The sequence below is a fragment of the Pseudopipra pipra genome, chromosome 12, assembly GCF_036250125.1.
Source record: "Pseudopipra pipra isolate bDixPip1 chromosome 12, bDixPip1.hap1, whole genome shotgun sequence".
NCBI lineage: Eukaryota > Metazoa > Chordata > Aves > Passeriformes > Pipridae > Pseudopipra > Pseudopipra pipra.
Window position 1 is genome coordinate 9,493,625 of NC_087560.1, and position 18,743 is coordinate 9,512,367.

General features: G+C 39.5%; 1 protein-coding gene across 1 annotated transcript; it reads left to right on the top strand.

Annotated features, from left to right (window-relative positions):
- Positions 1-1,381: 1,381 nt before the first annotated feature.
- GLDN (gliomedin) lies at positions 1,382-18,507 on the top strand. Its single transcript, XM_064668805.1, has 10 exons — positions 1,382-1,825; positions 5,367-5,418; positions 7,621-7,638; positions 8,275-8,382; positions 8,922-9,068; positions 9,748-9,873; positions 12,633-12,710; positions 12,794-12,919; positions 13,650-13,800; positions 17,082-18,507. Exons 1-10 carry the CDS (start codon positions 1,400-1,402, stop codon positions 17,539-17,541), a joined length of 1,692 nt encoding a protein of 563 aa, XP_064524875.1. The 5' UTR covers positions 1,382-1,399; the 3' UTR covers positions 17,542-18,507.
- Positions 18,508-18,743: the final 236 nt, after the last annotated feature.

Below are 18,743 nucleotides of genomic sequence, written 5' to 3' on the forward strand. Positions count from 1 at the left end.
CTTCATTGACATCAGAAAGGCTGTTTATGTATAGGTAGAACTTTGTGATAGTGTCAGGGTAGTCTGCCAAGGCATCAAATGATTTTTCAGGAGGTTTTACATATTTGGTTTTGTTATTATTCTTTAGAATATCTTAAAGTAGATTTAGACTAGATATAAGGAAGAAAGTTTTTATGATGAGAGTGGTGAAACACTAACACAGGTGGTAGATGCTCCATCTGTGGAAACATTCAAGGCCAGGTTGGACAGGGCTGTGATATCCTGGTGTAGCTGAAGGTATTCGTGCCCATTGCAGGGTGTTGGACTGGGTGACCTTTAAAGGTGCCTTTTAACCCAGACTATTCTTTGCTTCTATGCTGGTGAGCCTTACACCTTTGGATGTATGATGATTTTCTTCTATCTCATGGGATGGGGTGGAATGATGTTTGTTTCCCCTACTTTCACCCTGCTCCACCTACACCTACTGTGACAGTTTCAGAAGGAAAGAGTCTCCAATGCAATCAATGCCTGAGGGCACCAACACTTTTTGCATAATTTTTTATTTCAGAGAGATGAGAACTTTGATACGATGGAATTGTTTTCTTGGCTTCTCTACTGTGTTTTACCAACTGCAGCAGAACTATGTGTATGAAATTCATGTTTGATTTGACCTAATAGTTCATCCATCAGTCCACTGTGGGATCAGTGTGAATTACAGGCCAACAGCTTAGTTAGAATGGAGGCAAAACATTGTACTTGATCAGTTGCAGACAACTGTTGTGTTGAGGATCAAGAACCCTCTCTTGTAGGAAAGCTGGTATTCAAAAGCTGTGAATTTCTTGAGGTCGATTTGAAGTGGTACCGATGTAAGAAAACACTCAGCTTTGGTTTGAAATTTAAATGTCAGCTTTTAATATAACTTTTTAGAAGAAAGTTTCTGATTTCAGAAACTTCTATATTGTTCATGAAGTCTTTATATTTGGTCTAATTCTGCTATTCCTTATAACAGTGAAATTCTGGATAATTAATCTTGGCTATGAATTATTCGGTAGCAAAATTTGTTGTATTAGAGATATCCCATGTCACAGAAGGGTTAGAAGGAGTAAATGGGCAAAAGCCTGTACTTGAATAACTAAAGCAACAGGTAAAGGATTATTAGTGAAATACAGGCGATATTCTTACCTAATGAGTCAATATGATCTTAATATAGCAAAGTGTTGGTATGAGCTACAGAGTGACAGGATCTGTGTAACGAAGGGGCTTTTACCACGCAGTGTCATTGCTTGCACCACCACTTTGGGGGATGAAGTCAAGGAGAATCCTGATAGCTGGAAAAGGCCATGTGCAATGTAAAAGTCGCGCCTGACCACGGGCTGTGACCGAGAGCAGCTTCCCGGTCCTGGCCGGCTTTGCGGGATGGATGCCAAGCCCTGGTGTGGGAGGGGACGGTGGCGGCCGGGCTTGGTGGCCCCGTGCCCCCTTCCCCTGCCCTGGGCCCCCTCCCGCAGCATCCCTGGGGATAAATGCGCGCCGGCGGCGGTCCGCCCGTGCCCGTGCGATGGAGGCGGCGGGCGGGCGGGCGCTGCTGGCGGCCGTGGGGCTGCTGTCTGCGCTGAGCGCGGCGGGCACGCTGTTCCTGCTGGCGCAGTGGCGGGAGCTCGGCGCGGCGCTGCGGGAGCTGGAGGCGGTGCGGGGGAACGGCTCCGTGCGGGGGCTGCCGGGCGAGCCCGGCCCCGCCGCCCCCGCCGCCCGCACCAAGCGGAGCCGCCGCGGGGAGCGCGGCCGCGGCACCGTGCGAGCCGAGAGCGACGAGATGCTGATGATGCTGACCTACTCCATGGTGCCGGTACGGCCCCGCCGGGATTGGGGTGCCGCCGGGGGATGGGGGATTTGGGACAGTCGCTTGTCCCAGCTGTAGCCGGAGGATCCCGCCAGCCCCGTGGTTTGCTCTGCCGGGGCCGTCCCGCTCCTGCCGCGGCGGGGTTTACCTGGAGCGAACACACCCACCTGGTGCTTGGAATCTCGCGCCAGTGGTTCCTACTGTTGTCTGTAAATGCTGAGACGACAGAGCTGATGGGCCACAGAGCTGAGGTTGCCGTTAAACTTTACAAGTCGAAGTTACACAGACAAATGGAGGGAACTTTTGGATTTCGCGTAACTTGAAAAATTTAGTTGCAATAAGTCAGCTTCTAAGTTACCAGTTTCCAAGGTTTCAGGTTTTTAAAATTAACACCACAAGCAGAACCCCTCTGTGTTTTCTGCTGTTCAGCATCTCACTGCAAGATACTGGACATCACTTTATCAGTGAAATTTCATTTGATTTGATTTTGATTTCTTTGAAATTGATAGTGCTCTTTCAGTAAGGGTTAAATTTAGGGTGGTATTTGATGGGTCAGGAGAACTGTATGTCCTTTCTCTCTGGCAAAACTGGCATAGTCTTTTGCACGTCAGTGAAAAGATTATCTTTTCTCAGTAGGAAACAGGTCACATAGCTGAAAAATTTTAAATAGATTGAAAAGCTTTTACGTTCTGAGTCAGAAGAAATGCAAGAAAAATATTACTATTGAGAGAACCTTAATGGAAATTCTGTCCCAGTAAGGGCTGCAGGCATAGGCCCACAAAAAAAAGCAGGAGAGGTTAACTCAGGCTCTTACTTGTGTCATTAATATTACTGGTTTTAAAAATTATGTGCAGAAAATACCTCTTCAGTAATGTTTTGTTGGCATGGTTTGTTAATAAATTATTGTAATTATCAGTTCACAGTGATAACTACTCCTTTAATATTAGAGCTTACGAGACTGTAGAGCAGAGAGTTTTGATAGTGACTTTTTTGGATTTTTAGTGGCACTTGGATGCCTGGATAATTTGACAGTGGCCATTAAATGTGCTATTCCACTGTCATGAGGTACCACACACAGATTACATGAATTTTATTACCCTCTCCAAATAGAACCAAGCACGTGGTGTGTATTTTAACAGCATGTGACCAGAATATGCACTTGTGCCTTTAAATGTCCACTGTGACTACTGCTGTGTGCATGTGCTTCATTTAAATGTATCCTGTAGGGAGTTGCTGGGGTTGGTGGTCATGCCTTTTGTTCTTACAAAGCTCCCATCAAACATTTTTCTGGCTGCTGCTCAGAGGAGTGTGTGACTGTGCGCAGACTCACTTGCTCAAGGGGAAAAAAGGTGCCCTTAGAAAAATTTTCAAGCACCCCCTCCTCCCACTCCTGCATTTCTGTTTTGAATATAACTCCCACTAAGTTAATTTCAAGGCTTGACTACTTTTGTACTGTGAGACAAAGTTCCTCAGAGTTGGTGAGATGACCCCTGTTACACTGGTGGGTCTTGGAACAACGTTCCAGCCTCTGTTGAATGTGGGCCCTGAATGGAGGTTTTGCCTGAGCGGGTTCTGTCTTGTGGTGGAAGCACCAATTTCTGCAGGTGTCAGTGTCCCACTGCTCATGGAGATCTGGTGTGGCCACTGCTCAAGGATCTTTAAAATAACCTTAGGCATCAAGCCCCATATTTTAGCTTTGATAACATGAGTATATTTTTGGTTCTGGGCCTATTGTTTCTGTATTTGTGTTTACATATACTTATTTTGTAAAAAAATAGGAAATTGGCAAATCTGTTGGTGCAGAAAGACTGACACAAAGGTAACAGTCCAGTAGGTTTCAAAGTGTGATTTAAGACAGTGCAAGAAGTGGTGGCTTATGGGGGCTACCAATTATCTGAGTAGTTGTTTCATAGTTTAGTCTTTTTTCTTTTTAATTTTTTTCACAATTTCTTTGTGAGAAAACTTAATTTCTAGCATTTGAATAAGGTACTTTCATCTGTAGCTTTTCTTAGTGATGATGCTGGCTGATTGAACAGTCTGCTCATCTCTCATTGCTAAGCTGGAGGTTCTGCTATAGTCTATTTGCACTTCCTGAGTGCCATGTCCTTTTAATTGTCACCTGAGTTGCACTGAATGGTAAAAGTAGTGCTGCTGAGATAATTGGAGGGCCCCAAAGCAAGTTGTGATCACTTCATCAACCTCAACAGAACTATTTTAATTAAAATGCAGTTAGAATTAGAGGACAATGTATCTTTTACAAATTAGAAGGTAGGAGACAAGTATTTTTGAGGAGTGTGAGGGGAAAGAGAACAAGCCTGATATTCAAAACCAGTTAGCACTTTTCAGCTAATTTAAATTGAGTCTAAATTTCTAAATGTAAGAGCTTTTCCAGTCCAGTCTGGAATCCAGTACCTTCACAGTATGTATCAGGCAGAACAGGAACTCATTGTCAAGTATGGTTTGGTTTTTCAGGAAAAGAATCCTTGCCATCAAAATAATTGTCCTTTCTTTGAGTCTGTTAGATTTGTCAGTTGAAACTAATGATGCATTAATTTTAAAAATTATGATTGACAGTGGCAAATAACCTTTCTAGGATTAAACTTCAATCTGCCTTTTAGATTGCCTTGCACTTATTTGTTCTGTCCTTTGGGACTAGTCCATTCCATTATTTGTAAATAGAGTAGTTGTACAAAGATGAATAAATGTGAAACTCTTGGTAAATGGTTCATAAATTATCATATATTGCACAGCCCTGAAGTAATGACCTTTTTATTTCCTGGCTATAAACATTAGACTTTCCCACAAAAGAGCTGAGGCACTGTCAGTGCTCATGTTCACGGTATCCTTATTCCTGCTGGTTGTTTTGATGAGTTGCAAAATATTTTAGAGTGTTGACTCTCAGCATGCAGGACATGTAAAGTGGATATTTGCCCAGCCAAGAGTCGTGTATTTTGTAATGACGACTTTTTAACTGATACATTTTATTCTACTCTAGATTAAGAGCACCTTTATGAATGTGTCTTCCAGCTTGGTTTTATAAAGTCTGTCATGGTTGTGGTGAATTATTTTGAGTGGATGAAGGTCCATTTCAAATTTGCAGATCTTGGTTATACAAAGATAGGAAATCACTTATTTGGAACATAGGACACCTTTCTGTCTTAATGTGCCATGTTGAAAAAGTTTCCATCGTTTGATGCAAATATAAAATAAAATTAATGTAATTTTTATTGGCTGATGTTGGCTTTTAATACATGTTTTAATACATATTTTACAGTAATGTGTGAAATTTGATGACTAGATGATATATGGAGTTGTCTGGCCAATATTTTATTCATATTTTCAGTAAGGATTAATATGAGGTTTCTGTGAGAGAAACAATCTGATGAGGTGGATGGTGTCACAGTGTTAAGGTAATTCTGAAAAGTTTATTCTTATTAACAAAGTGGCCAGTTGTATCTTTGTTTTTGAAATTATTTCTGTAGGTAAAGCGAACCAGACACTTTTATGAAATACATTGTTTTCAACTTTACTTTCTTTGCAATATTAGGTCCGAGTGATGGTGGATTTATGTAACAGCACAAAAGGGATATGCTTAACAGGTATGTTTATTGCCTTAAGCATTGCACCTCTGTGACCTTCAGGAACTCAGAAATACAGTGTTTTCAAAGAACCTGAGGTCAATAACTGTGTCAAATGCTATTTACTCTGTCAGAATTTAAAAAAGAAAGATACTAGGTGCCACTTTGGGACTTATCTGTACTCATTTAATACAAATGCTGGAATTTAAGGAGCTCTGCTGATGTTACTTGGAACTATTTCTTTTCCATGTAATTTTCATAAACAAATCTCTCAGACTTGTGTGTTTAAAATACTAATTGAGGTTTAATCATGGTATTTTTGTGTATGCCACACTTGAAACCTAACATGGGATGAACATAGATGGTATAGAAACCCACTCCTGTTGTTGCAACTGCAGTGGAGCAGTGGGACTTGGATGAGCACCTTGTCTCAGCTGCATTGGCCCCATGGCTACAGGATGTTTCACATCTTACCAGGGAGGAGTAGAGCAGCTCATGGTTGGGGCAAGAAAAGGTGTGAGAAGTTTTGATGTGATTTGGTGAAGAGTTCAGGGAGCAGCCAATTTAAGAGCAACTGTCCAGCTTTGAAGTCTATCACAGAATCAGTCATGTTATTTTTGAAAAGTAGAAGATTAGGAAGAAGTCAATTTTTTATGAGTTAAAGAAAATGCTTCATTTGCTGTCTGGTTTGAGTTATCAAATGGCTATAAGGTCCATTTGACTCCACTGATTCAACACAAATGAGAACTACACAGTACACACAGATGTCAAATACTGCTTCTGAAGTTGTGGGTCAGTTCTGATTGTAAAAGACTGAAACACAAACAGTCTAAAAGTTTGCTTCTTTGGGCTTAGGACTTGTAAATTCACATTACTGAGTGCCTCCTGTATCTTCTTGTCTCTGAACACCATTAAAAGCTCGGCTTTCTCTGCTATAGGCCCTAGTGTCATTTGCTGCTTTTCAAGCACCTTTCTTATCTATCTTTTGCTTATACAAAGAGCCTCAGTTTTGGGGATGAGGAAGTAAGTGAATGCACTAATAGGATGTAACACTGTAGTGTGGAAAAAATGGCCATTTGCTAGAGAAACGGCAACGATGTTAACTGATGTTACTGCCTGTACTGATTAAAAGGGATAATTGTTATAATGGTATTGTAAGATGGTTTTCACTTTACTTTGTAATTAATGCTGAAAATGGTCATCTTTAGGGAAATCTAATAATTACTGTTATTTTCTGTTGTAGAGAGTTTTGCTGAAGCAAGAGTACTTTGGCTGGATAACAATGTTCACAGAACTAATTTGGTTCTTTAATTGCAACTTCCACCTTTCTTTGTATTCTCCTAAAGCTTTTTTTTTTTTTTAATGTGTACTGAGTATCTGATAAATCTTGTTACAGAAACATCAGAAACATTTTCTCTTTTAGTCTTGCTTTACTTTTGCCTGCTATGCTTGCTTCTCATTAGGGCCCTTAATCTGAGCTATGTCAGAGACATTAAGACATTAAGGTTTCAGTGTTGCTGAATACCTGAAGTGAGTTGAAGTTCTAATGCACCAAGCAGTTTCTGTGGGAAGCTCAATCCAGGCTGGAGAACAATCACATGTGAAAAGCCTGATTGGGATTTAGATGTAGTTAATAGGAATGATACAATCTCCCCTCCCCAAACATTCCCTTCCCCCTGCCTTTTTTTAAAATTTAAATAGTCTGAGTCCTGACTGGCAATGAAATATCTGTAAAACACAGAGCAGTGTGGCATGTGGTGTATTTTTAACAAGGTTTTTAATCGTCCCATTCAGCAGTATTGCAAAGCTACTAATCTGCTGTAACAGGTTGTTGGAGAACACTTAAATGAAGGAAATGTAATGACTGCTAAGTGCCTTGCATCCATGGCTTTGTGCAGGCACTGAAGCCCCTGACAGTGAGATTTCACTGTAGAGGTTTTTTGTCAAACCTTTATCAACTGAAATCTGAAAAAAAGCAGAATGTGTGTATGTAATTGTGTTGAAGGATTCTCTTTCACTGTCTGAGCTACTGCTAATGCTCAGATAGTTATTTATAATACAAAGCAGTTAAATAGCTAGATGTTAATTTTGAAATTTGAGGAGTTTTCCTCCCCTTTTACTGTTCTGATCTAATGCTAATCAGTTCAATTTGGAATTGCTTTGTTTTCTTGGTGGGTTAAATTCACCATTTCTTCCTGTGTTTTTTTTTTTTTCTTACTGCAGGCCCTCCGGGTCCCCCAGGTAAGATACTTGGATAATTTCAGTAACATTTTGAGGTAATTAAAACAGTTGCTGCTACAAAATGTTGAAATGTAGAAATGCATCTTTCACAACATACTTTTCCTTTTCTATGTAGCATGAGGGAAGGTTGAATGCCTGCCTTTATAGTTTTTGTATATAGGTCAGCTCGTGCCCCTTCTGAGGCAGGGGAGGTTTTAGAAATTATAATTTTCTAGTGAAGGGAGTAGAATATTTAATCAAAACCAAATGGAATTAAGGGTGCTTAAGTAGCATTTAGCTGAAGAGAGGAGGCTATATATTAAAAAACTCAGAATAAACAGATATTGTAATTTAACATCTCTTTAAAAATATTGATTACTGGCTACATACTTCCCCCATAGCTTTTTCTCCTTTCTTATTTAATTCCCTCTCCCTGTTCTCACTGAAGTGTTGCTGTATGAATGTGTACTTGCTTTCTTTGTGTGCTGCTTTACCTGTGAGTCTGCTTAGAGTAGTTCTCTGTATCAGAAAAGTATGAGTTACGTTTTTCCAGGTTTCAAGTATATATATAAAAACATAATGCATGTAAATATAGTAGATTTAAGGATAAATTGCATTTAGCAGTGAAAATTCAGTTGTGCTCTTTGGTTTCATCAGGGCCTCCTGGACTTGATGGACTGCCTGGCTACAATGGATCAGATGGAGTCCCAGGCATACCAGGACAAAAGGGAGAACCAGGACTAAATGGAAAAAGAGGAAAAATAGGTATTTTTTAAATGGTTATTTTAAAAAACAATCATTTTTTTTTTTTACTGCTATATTCAGATGTTCCTTCTTGTAGACCTTTGTACAGGGAGAAGGGTTTCAAAGTTTACAAAGAAGGCGCATGTTACAGAATTCTGTAACATTCATTGTCTCATATTAAGCTTTGGCAGATTATTCAGACTTACTCTACAGTGAGGAAGATGGTATATATACACCATAGAATATTGCACACTAAAATTACTGAACTCACTTAATTGAATATCCATATTCTGAACTCACTAGTAATTGCTGTTATTGTAAGAATATATCTACTCCCTCAACCTGCCAACATCACAGCCCTTGACTTCAGACTTTTTAAAAAGAAAGCCAGAGTTTGGGTTACAACATTTCTTTGAAATCCAAACAAATTACAGCTACCCAGCTAAATACAGGTGAAAAAAAAATAACTAGAGCGAATATGGTTTGCAGTAAAAATATGTATTAATTGGTGCTTAATGCTGGAGTAGAGTTCTTGGTACTAAAATGCTTTTTAATTCTAGGTCTACCAGGACCAAAAGGTGATCAAGGACAGAAAGGAGAACCTGGAGAAACGGGTTTACCTGGCAAGGATGGTATGCCAGGAGTAAAAGGTGCAAGAGGAGCCAAGGGGGAAAAGGGGGATGCAAGCAATGATGTGATATTAGAAGGTATGAAGAAGTGCTCTTGGGAGTTCTCTTGCAACAGTGGGCTTGACAGAAAAAGATACCTTCCACTTCTGAAGCATGAATGTGATGTGCAAGAGCAGGGCCAACCAGTATAAATATGGTCTACACACACAGTGAAGTTTGAGTATTGCTGTGCCCAGGAGATTGTTCTCTTTGTAATGCAAGTCTTCACAAAAACTTTTCTGCTTGGGCTTTAGGTTGAGGTGTTTGTGAACTCCACCCTTTCCAATACACTTCCAGACAGCTCCTGCTCTTTCTTTCAGTGTGGTTTTATTTCTCTATTAGAAAATGAGGGTCAGATATCCACTCAGGAATACATGAAGCAGCCAAATATAAACTGTGTAAAATTATAGCAATGTAGCATCTGAAGTTGAGGTCTTAGAATACAGTGAGTAAAGGGCAGCAGTGCTTTACAGCTCTCTAATGTGTCTGTAATCCAGACAGATAAAATGCACTGATGACCTACACCTTGTGAAATTCTTTATGGTTCAGCTTCCAACAGCCAGCATTCCAGTGTGTATTGCACTGTATTTCTGTACTCAGAAACCTCTTAAGAAAGAGAGAGGCTGTTTTAGAGCTGTCTCCAAGTCTGCCACATGGTTCTCTGCAGGTTGCCTGTTGTCTGTGCAAGGCCTGTGACAGGACTGTGTTTTGTACACAGGTGCAAAAGGTGAACCTGGACCACCAGGGCCCCCTGGACCACCTGGACCCCCGGGGCCCCCAGGTAAACGTAAAGGTAAAGCTAAAGCAGAGCTTCAGGAGAACACATGCAGCAGCACATGCACAGGTTAGTTCTCCCCAGTGTTCTTTTTTGTATTATGAACTAGTTCAAGATTAAAACATTGCTTCAAGTGTCACAAAACAGTAAGCACAGGTTTAATTTTGCTCGGCATCAGTAAAACTGCAAACTTAAAGCTGAATATGTGTTTAGGTGTTTTACTGAAATATGGCTTGAATAAGGCAGCAAGTTACCACCTGTACAATATTAGTCTTTTCATTGTGCTATGCTAATGGTCAGGCAAAGTGTTTAAAAATGGTGTTTTTCTGTTAGATGGGATACATATGGAAAGTATGAGAAATGCAGTCAAAATTTTTGGCTTTTAAGTGCTGACTCTTTAATTTTACATGTAAATACATCACCTTGATTCTGGATATTGAAGTATCTGAACAGAGCCCAGAGGGACTCCCTACAACAGAAAGTAGAGAGCTGGAGCTGAAATCTCATCCTATTTGAAGTTCAGAAAGGCATGAAGTACTATAGGAGATAATTGGGCCATTTGCTCACGTGGCCTCTTTTCAAGTGTTGAAGCAGCCTGAAGTGCTTTGCAGGATAAGCCTTCTGATGGATTTCTGATGGATTTGAAATCGCAGTGTGCAAATGGGAGTTACAGTCAAATAACTCTGCAAAGATGAGATCTTCCTCAATGAGCTTTTATGTTTTATGACTTAGTAAGCCTTGAGATCTTATTACCAAAATTCAAAGAATAACCCAGCTTTTATAATTAAATATTCATATCCTTTTCAAGGAAAGAGAATACGCATACTGATTTACAACTGTAATTAACTTATTACATAAGAATACAAGACTGGTTTCTTCAAATTAAATTTTGAATTGGGTAAAACTTTTTTTTCTTCAAAAAAGAGAATAATTAGTTGAAAGCTCGGGTGTATTTTTTCTCAATGGTACTGTTAATGAATTCTAAAAGAAACAAAACATCTCTGCTCCAAAATGCCTTGCTCCATCCCTCCTCCAACAGACCAAATCAATAGTTTTAATGTCTTGTAAACTCCACTAACTCTCAACCAGAACATTTTATGATAGGAATCAGTAGGATATTTATCTTGTTTTTTCGATGGAAAGAAAGTAATGAAAATTTCCCATAGGAGTCTCTGATTGAAAACTGTCTTTTTAATTTGAGTTGCTGTCTGATTGATGCAGCTGAAAGGCCCTCAGAGTACTGCAGCTATTCTCAAACACAGACAGTACACTCAGCTTTGCTGCACTGACCTGCTCCCTGACTGCTCTGCAGCCTTGGATAAACTACTGTACAGGGAACCACTCATCCAGTCAACTGCATCTATCAGACTCAGCCCAAGAAAATTAACTTGTGCCTTGCAATTTATGATTTCTGCTGAGTGGGTTCCTTTTTTGAGATATTCTGACAATATTTTGTGATCAGAAGCTGGAAAGGATCCAGAGGGATTGGTAGATTCCAGCTATAGGGCACTGAGCTTACCATGGTTGGGTTGACTGTTTAGGCCTTTTTTGGAGACACACTGTGATCGCTTGCAAACTTTCAATGTCATTTCACCAAATGCCTTAGATAAAAGGACGGGAGAAATACATCTTGTTCTTGCTTCGTGTTGGAGTAGTTTTCTTCCGCATGAGCAAAGAGAGGACACAACCTAAAGGAAAAAACAACAATTCAGTATAATCTGTCCTTTCTTTCCTCAATGTCATGGTGCCCTTTCAGCATTACTTTATTTCATATTTTTACTATCTTTCTCACTTAAATTTCAGCACAGATCTGTAAATCCCAGAAATACGTGACAAAGAAACAAGAAGAATATGTGTTTAAAAGAATTTGCAGCCTGTATATCAAGCAGTGTGCAATATGTAAGGAGATGAAAGTTAAGAATGGAATTAGAAAACAAGGCTACAGTGAAATAAGGATATCTTCAGCAAAAAGCTGAGAACTGTTCTCTGTGGTTATTCCTGCTAAGCAAACTGAAATGTGTCACGTTGTTTTAAGGGCAGAAGACGTACCCGGTTTTACAGAAAAAGGTCCATAAATAATTTAATTCAGGCCTTGTTTTAATGGTAAACTCAAAGGGAAAATCCAACCAGTGCTCCTCATGCTGTTGAGGGGTGGGCAAAAATGTTTTCAGGTCTTTGTTTCTAATGTGAAACATTTCTATGCCTGTAAATATCATAATGCATCATTTCCCTCAGTCTTTCACACGGCTGTTTCTGTGGCATGGGTGGCTGAGCTGCAATCTCATGCATCATTGTGCTCAGTGTATGTGTTAGTGCTTTATTGCTGTCTTGGGCTGGAGTGTGGCGATCTGGGAATGATGCTTTTGAGTTTAACAATCACTCATTCCAAGAAAATGTTTTTGGTATTACTGCGAAATCAGCCGTTTTCCAACTACCTGTTGTGTAAAGTTATCTAAGGAAAAAAGGGCAACTGTCTTTCTAAGCAGCTTTTCAGGAATTCATAGCTAAGGAATTAAATCTGTTGATTTAATTAGCTACTCCTCGAAGTTCACTGTCAGCCTGACAACCTCAAGGAAACAAACCAACCCAAACATTTCATTTCCTTGAGAGGAGTGAGAGCAAATCTTTCCTAATCTCATTTTTTGACCAGACCAACCTAAGCAGACTTTTTTCTCAGGTGAAACAAAATCCCAGTTGTCATCCCTTTATTTTAGTGGGGTCACTGATGTGTACATCTGTCATGTGCATGTCAAACAGAGAAATGTCTATTGTCTGTCATGTCAAATAGAGAAAAATGACACATTTTACCATTTCTCCCTCAACTCCAGGTGAGTGTGCTGTACCAAATGATGACACCCTGGCTGGAAAAGCTGAAGACAGAACCCCTGGTCCTTCAAAAAAACCTGGTAACCTGCTGCAGATCATGACTTAGTGCTACTTGCTGTTCTAGTGTCAGAGATCATGGACATGTGCTTTTTTTTTCTTCTAGAATGCGTCATAACATCTGTGGGAAGTCCTGTTCACTTTGTCAGCGTTCAGCAAACGTTTGGAACTTGGATGAGGGAGCCTGCAAATATAAGTGATGAAAGGATTTGGCTTACCATGCATTTCTTAGGTATTTTTAGTAGTAGTCATAATCAAAAATCCATTGTTATACTGACACTGCTTCCTTAATCGCTTCAAACTAAAGTAATAAGTGTAATGGGGTTTTACCCACATCTTTTTCAGAGTATTTTCCATATTACCTGTATAAAACTTGACTATAAATATGGTTGTAGGCATTTGTAGTGTCAGACATCTTGAGAGCCAACGTCAGATTTTAAAAATAGTTTGAAGTTTTCAGTTTGTTCTTTTTTTAAACAAATCCAAATTGAAATGCCTGTTGTTCATGGTGTTTTATTCTTTTCTTTCAAGAATTTCTCTTTTCTATGGCTTTACTTCCCTAAATTGTAGCTAGGAGTTTTGCCCTTTCATTTAGCCAGGCATGAAAATGAATCAGTTTCTGCATTAGCTACATTTAGAGCAGGAAAATGCCCAGGACCTAAGTAGAAAAAGGAAATATTTCTGCATATATATCAACTGTGTTTGGAATGAGGGCCCATTAAGTCTGTGGGAAACAGGCTGTTGCTCATCTCCTATATAGTTTTTTTTTGTGTGTCTCTGGATTACTTCTTCACATTTCAGCAAGATGAATCATTATTGAAAACACACATACAATTGTTATCTGTCAGATAGTTGATTGAGATTGACTTTTACTGAAGACTGAATTTTAGAATAGAGATTTCAAAATTAGATGAACCAGACGATAGTCCTTTTTTTTTTCTCATGTTTTCCCTTTTGTTTAGGAAACTCTATAAAAGAATATGAGAATTCCAATGCCTTGCTGAATGACAGCTACAGGATCATTAACATCACGGGATTCTTTTATGGATGTGGTCATGCAGTACAAAACAATCATCTGTACTACCAGAAGGGAGGAACCAATGTCATTCTGAAGTAAGTCAAACATAGTTGTCTTAAAGCAAGTGATGGTGTGGAAGGAGGAGCAGTGGGTTAAAGTGACAGAGGTGAACCTCAGAAAAGCAGACAACTTTCCTTGTACCGTTTTGTGTTTCTTTTTGATCCTAACTAGGAAGAATGGTGGAATGGCTCAGAACTCTTTCCAGAACAGAAAAACTCATTCTTTACAATCTGTAACTTCAGTGTGGGCCACCAGCCTTCCATTTGTGTGTGCAGATGCCGCAGAAGGAGGGAAATTGGGAGGGTAGCCCAGGTCCACTACTCTGCTGTGACAGTTCTTTAGGCATCAGAGCTGAACTGTGTCTAAGGGGTTCACCTCTGCAGTTACTATGTGGTAGGGCAACTGGGCCTCAAGATGAACAAGATGCCACATGCAGAGATGACAAGAGATTTTTCTCTTGGCTATCCTGGGGTCCAACAGGTTTCTATTATACATTACATTGCTGTGGGTGTTCTTCAACTTGGATTCTTTCCTGTGTTCATAATTGCAAGAAAGAAAAATGAGAACTGACTAAGGAATTTGGATATCAGAAAAAGGCATTTGATTTAGAAAAATAACTTGTGCATCCACCTGCACCTGAGTAAGAACTGGTTCAGCTGCAGTCTGGGAGGCACAGGGGGTGGCTCTGCAGAGCTGCTCTCCGGGCTGCCGCGTGCTCTGCTCTCGGCTGGCCCAGGAGTGGATGCTGCTGGATGCTGGAGCAGAGGAATGCACTGAGGCACCAGCTGAGGACGTGGTGACCTGGTGAATTGCACATTCCATTGTGGAGGAGTGGCTCCAATGTTTGATTTCCTTGTAATAAGAAGTTCCTACAACTCTCCCGATGTGTGTCCCTGAACTGGAACTGGGAATTACGTCTCTGTTTCAGTTTCTCCTGAGGACAGAGACAGACAATACAAATCAAAACCAAAATCTCACCTTGTGGGAAGAGCCAAAGACAGACAGTCCAAGGGCAAGTGAAAGATTGTGTGTGCTTTCAAGTTCTTACACGACCCTGATGTTTAAGCCAAGAACATTTACTATACTTTGATGTCTTTTCCCAAGCAGGTGTGAGTGCTGCCTTCCTATATTCATGTGGATGCCAAGGAATGTGAGCAAGCTCTGTGGATTTTATAATATTTATTCTGCAAAGACAAGCTCACTTTTTGGCAACCTCCTTTAAATACCTTTAGGCTTTTTTTCTGTAAAAGATCATCACAGTCTAAGCAATACATAGTGATAGGGCAGAGATTCCTCAGCTTTGCTTGGGTACCATTAATTGAGAAATGCTTTCATGTACAGAAGGACACAAACTATTTGTGGAATTTTTAAAACCTCTCTAAGGAGCTGCTGAGAAACATCCTTTCTGTTCAGTTATTCACTCTGAGATTATTTGTCTTCAGCACAGATTGAATGAGGCACTATGAATTCTATGACAGTGAATTTTATGACAGTGAACTCCTTGAATTTGGGCTGCGTAAAAGCTTCTTTTGTATTGATTTAATGGAAGGAATGGGTGAGGATCGGGTTGGCTCATCTTGCAAATGTTGAAAAAATATTTAAAAGGAGTTTCTTGTCATATTTAAAAGCTGGCAAAACTAGGTTTGTCTGACCTTTGGCAGATTTTCTCATGATGGTCAGATCCCTGACATTGTTTCATAACATGCTTTCTCACCTCTGGTATTTTTGGTTGACTTCACTGCTATCAGTGATCAGAAAAGTGTTTGCAGCTTGAGTTATCTGCAGTTGGTGAAAGTATTACACTGTATGTTGTCATTGACCCCAAGGTGTCAGATGATTAAAGAATTTTGCAGACTGCCCTTGACTGGGGAGCCCAAGAGAACCCTGGGAATGAAACTTCACTTTTCTGCTCCTTTCAGGACTTTCACATAAAACAGGAAAAGATCTGGTGTTGCAGATCTTGCACCTTGCACTTTTCTAATGAATCTTGAGGTGGTCTTTTTCTTGTTGGCTCTTTATAGAAAAAAATTCTGAAGAAAAACTGCATTTCTGAGTGACTATTCCTGTCAAGGGCTGTCCTTCTAGTCCTTGCATGAGGTTATTTACAAACATGAAGCAACTAACAAGATTAACTGGGTTGACACACATTTCTCAAATCTTCTCCAGCCTTGAAGAGTTCTTTTATTGCACATAAGTGCTGCTGGAATATGGAGTTGCTGCAGATGTGAGTTTTCCAAAGCTGAGGGAAAGTATCTAAGTTGGTCATTCTTTATTTTTCTTATGATGATTTTTCCAGTATATGCTATCAATGCCCTTTAGACTGAAAAATTATCCTTCCAGTATTCTTTCTTCTATTATAAGTTCCTGGATCTGAAATGTTCCTGCGACTAAGCCTGTCTTTTCAGAAAACTTGTAAGTGTAGCAGATTCCTGTATTGAGTAACGTTTTTTCTTCCTCTGTTGGAAGAATGGAGCTATACAGTTAGATAGAAGTCAGACATGAAATGTGTTTCTTTATAGAGGGCACTATTTAAACAGACTAAACGTTCTCCCCCTGCCTTTGCTAAAGCATGGTGTTATTTGGTGGTTAAATGCTAACTGCAGATGTGTCTCAATAGAAGCTGATTAGCCTCTGGTAGAGGAACACAATTTAGTTGCTCACTGCTGCTGCCCTCAGATTATCATCATCCTAAGGAATTTCAAGGAATGAAAACAACTTTATAGAGATGAAGCATTCAGGCTGTCCTGTTGAGGCCAGCATGAGGTCAGAATTTTGGCTCTGCAAAAGTAGAATTTTTATTCCTTTGATGTCTATTTGACCAAATCACTGTGTTATCTGAACTGTTTTCAGAAGAGGAACTCTAAGACCAGGTGAACCTGCCCAGAATTTAAGCTGCTTTCGTCACTCACATTTTCTCCCCTTAGTTCTAGTCAAAAGCAAACTTATGTACAGATTCCATTTCACAAGTCTGGGCCTTCACTTGGTATCCAATTCTTTTTCATATCCATTCCTTTTAGTTGCTTCTTTCATCCAAGTGATAATACAGCTCACAGACTAAATAAAGTGAAACCTACCAAAGCAAGTCCATGCTCTTATGCACCTCTCAGATTGGTTATTACTTTGGAATTTTCTCCTAGTGTTTTGGAAGGTTCTTTGAGAACTTAATCTTAAAAGACATCAGAATGGTCCTTGAACTCAAGTGCTTTCAACAACACTTCTATCAGCAGTAACGCACTTGGAATTGCTTCAGCCAACCCGTGTGTATGGAAATGAACTTTAACCCAGTGCACTGAGTCCTCACTGTATCTCATTGCAGATTTGGGCTCGACAGAGCATCGCTGGGCACTCTGCTCATTGAAAATGCCCTGCACCACGGGCGCAACTACCTCTTCTCTAACTCCAAGACGTATTTCAACATAGCAGTGGATGAGAAGGGGCTCTGGATTATCTATGCCTCGAGCACTGATGAAAACATAATGGTAGCACATATTGACGAAGAAATGTTTTCAGTCATTCAGCACATCAACACCACATATCCAAAGTCCAAGGCTGGTAATGCATTCATAGCATGTGGCATTATTTATGTCACTGACACTAAGGACATGACAGTAAGTTTTGCTTTTGATTTACTGAAAGGGAAGCAGGTTGATGCAAGGTTTGAATTACGGTCTTCACAGTCTGTTCTTGCTATGCTTTCGTACAGCCTACGAGACAAGAATTTGTACACGTGGGAGAACGGGAGCTTAATGGTGTACCCTGTACATTTTGGTAGATGAAAATATTTTAACGTGCCATGTATGGGAGCCATGCTTGTCTAAATAATCTATTTAAAGCTCTGTGACATACACATGTGGGTCTCTTCACTTGGCATCATTTTCTGTTTACTGATGGTGGTTTGTGAGTGTGTCTAAAAGTGAGATCAGGTGCCTTTGTATAAAACACACTTTAGTTACACAGGCCATCCTCGTCTTTTTAAAAAACAGCTGTTCACTATTGCAGCTGGCAAACAGTTAGCACAGACTTGCTTTTGTTTCTCCCCGTTATTCAGCTGATAATTGTATCTAATGTATATCGATTATTCCATGGTCATGTGCACAGCAGAGACTATTTATAACTTTCAGTTGTGATCATCTTCTCTGCAATCATTTTCTAGTCAGTGATTATGGTCTAGCATAAATATCTAAATAATGAACTTTTGTGTACGAATACCTTTGTCACTTTCATTTAATTTCCATGGATTCTCAGTGAAGATTTTTTTCTGAACAGAGGTTTACAGCTGTTAAAAATAAGGGGGATGGAAAGAGTTATTTAAATAGAAAAAAAGCTGAAAAGCTTCCCCTTTGACAAGCTCAATCAACTGTTAATAATCAAAAGCAAAATCCAGCCAAAGTACAAGGAAAATAGGAATAATGACATGAAGTACTGAATATACATTTTGTTTCATAAATGAAGAATTGGCAGAAAAGTACCAAGGTTTAAAACTGAAGAGAAGATGTAACATTTATGATTAAATTTTCATCTTTAACAGTGTTTGCATTTTGAATGTTGCTGCAGCCTCTTCCTTGCCCCTCACTGTCATGTAAACTATACCATTATAACTTGTTTATAATTGTATTTAATTATAGTAAGGCATATTTCTAAAATAAAATGTCCCCACATTCATCCATACAAATGAAATCATAAAATGAAGGGTATATGTTTTTGCTGCTATTCTTAGAAAAATAAAGTAGCTTAAGCAGGAATACATGTATTCATCATACTGCTTAATGGCTTAATTTGTTGTTAACCTTAAGTCAGAGACCACATATTCACGCTGAAATTTTTGAGAGCTAGAGCTGAGAAATAATAGGAACTTTTTAATTTTGTTCTGGTATTTCAGGTTTCAAAATTCAACATTGGGACATAAATCTCTACTGTTGTTTTGTGTATCTATATTCAAAATCATGCTCTTGGGAAAACCCCTACTTGAATTTCTAAG

Coding starts and splice junctions, on each gene's coding strand:
- GLDN (XM_064668805.1), top strand. CDS start 1,400: ATGCCAAGCCCTGGTGTGGGAGGGGACGGTGGCGGCCGGGCTTGGTGG. Junction 1,826..5,366: donor TGACCTACTCCATGGTGCCG/GTACGGCCCCGC, acceptor TTGCAATATTAG/GTCCGAGTGATGGTGGATTT. Junction 13,801..17,081: donor GGAACCAATGTCATTCTGAA/GTAAGTCAAACA, acceptor ATCTCATTGCAG/ATTTGGGCTCGACAGAGCAT.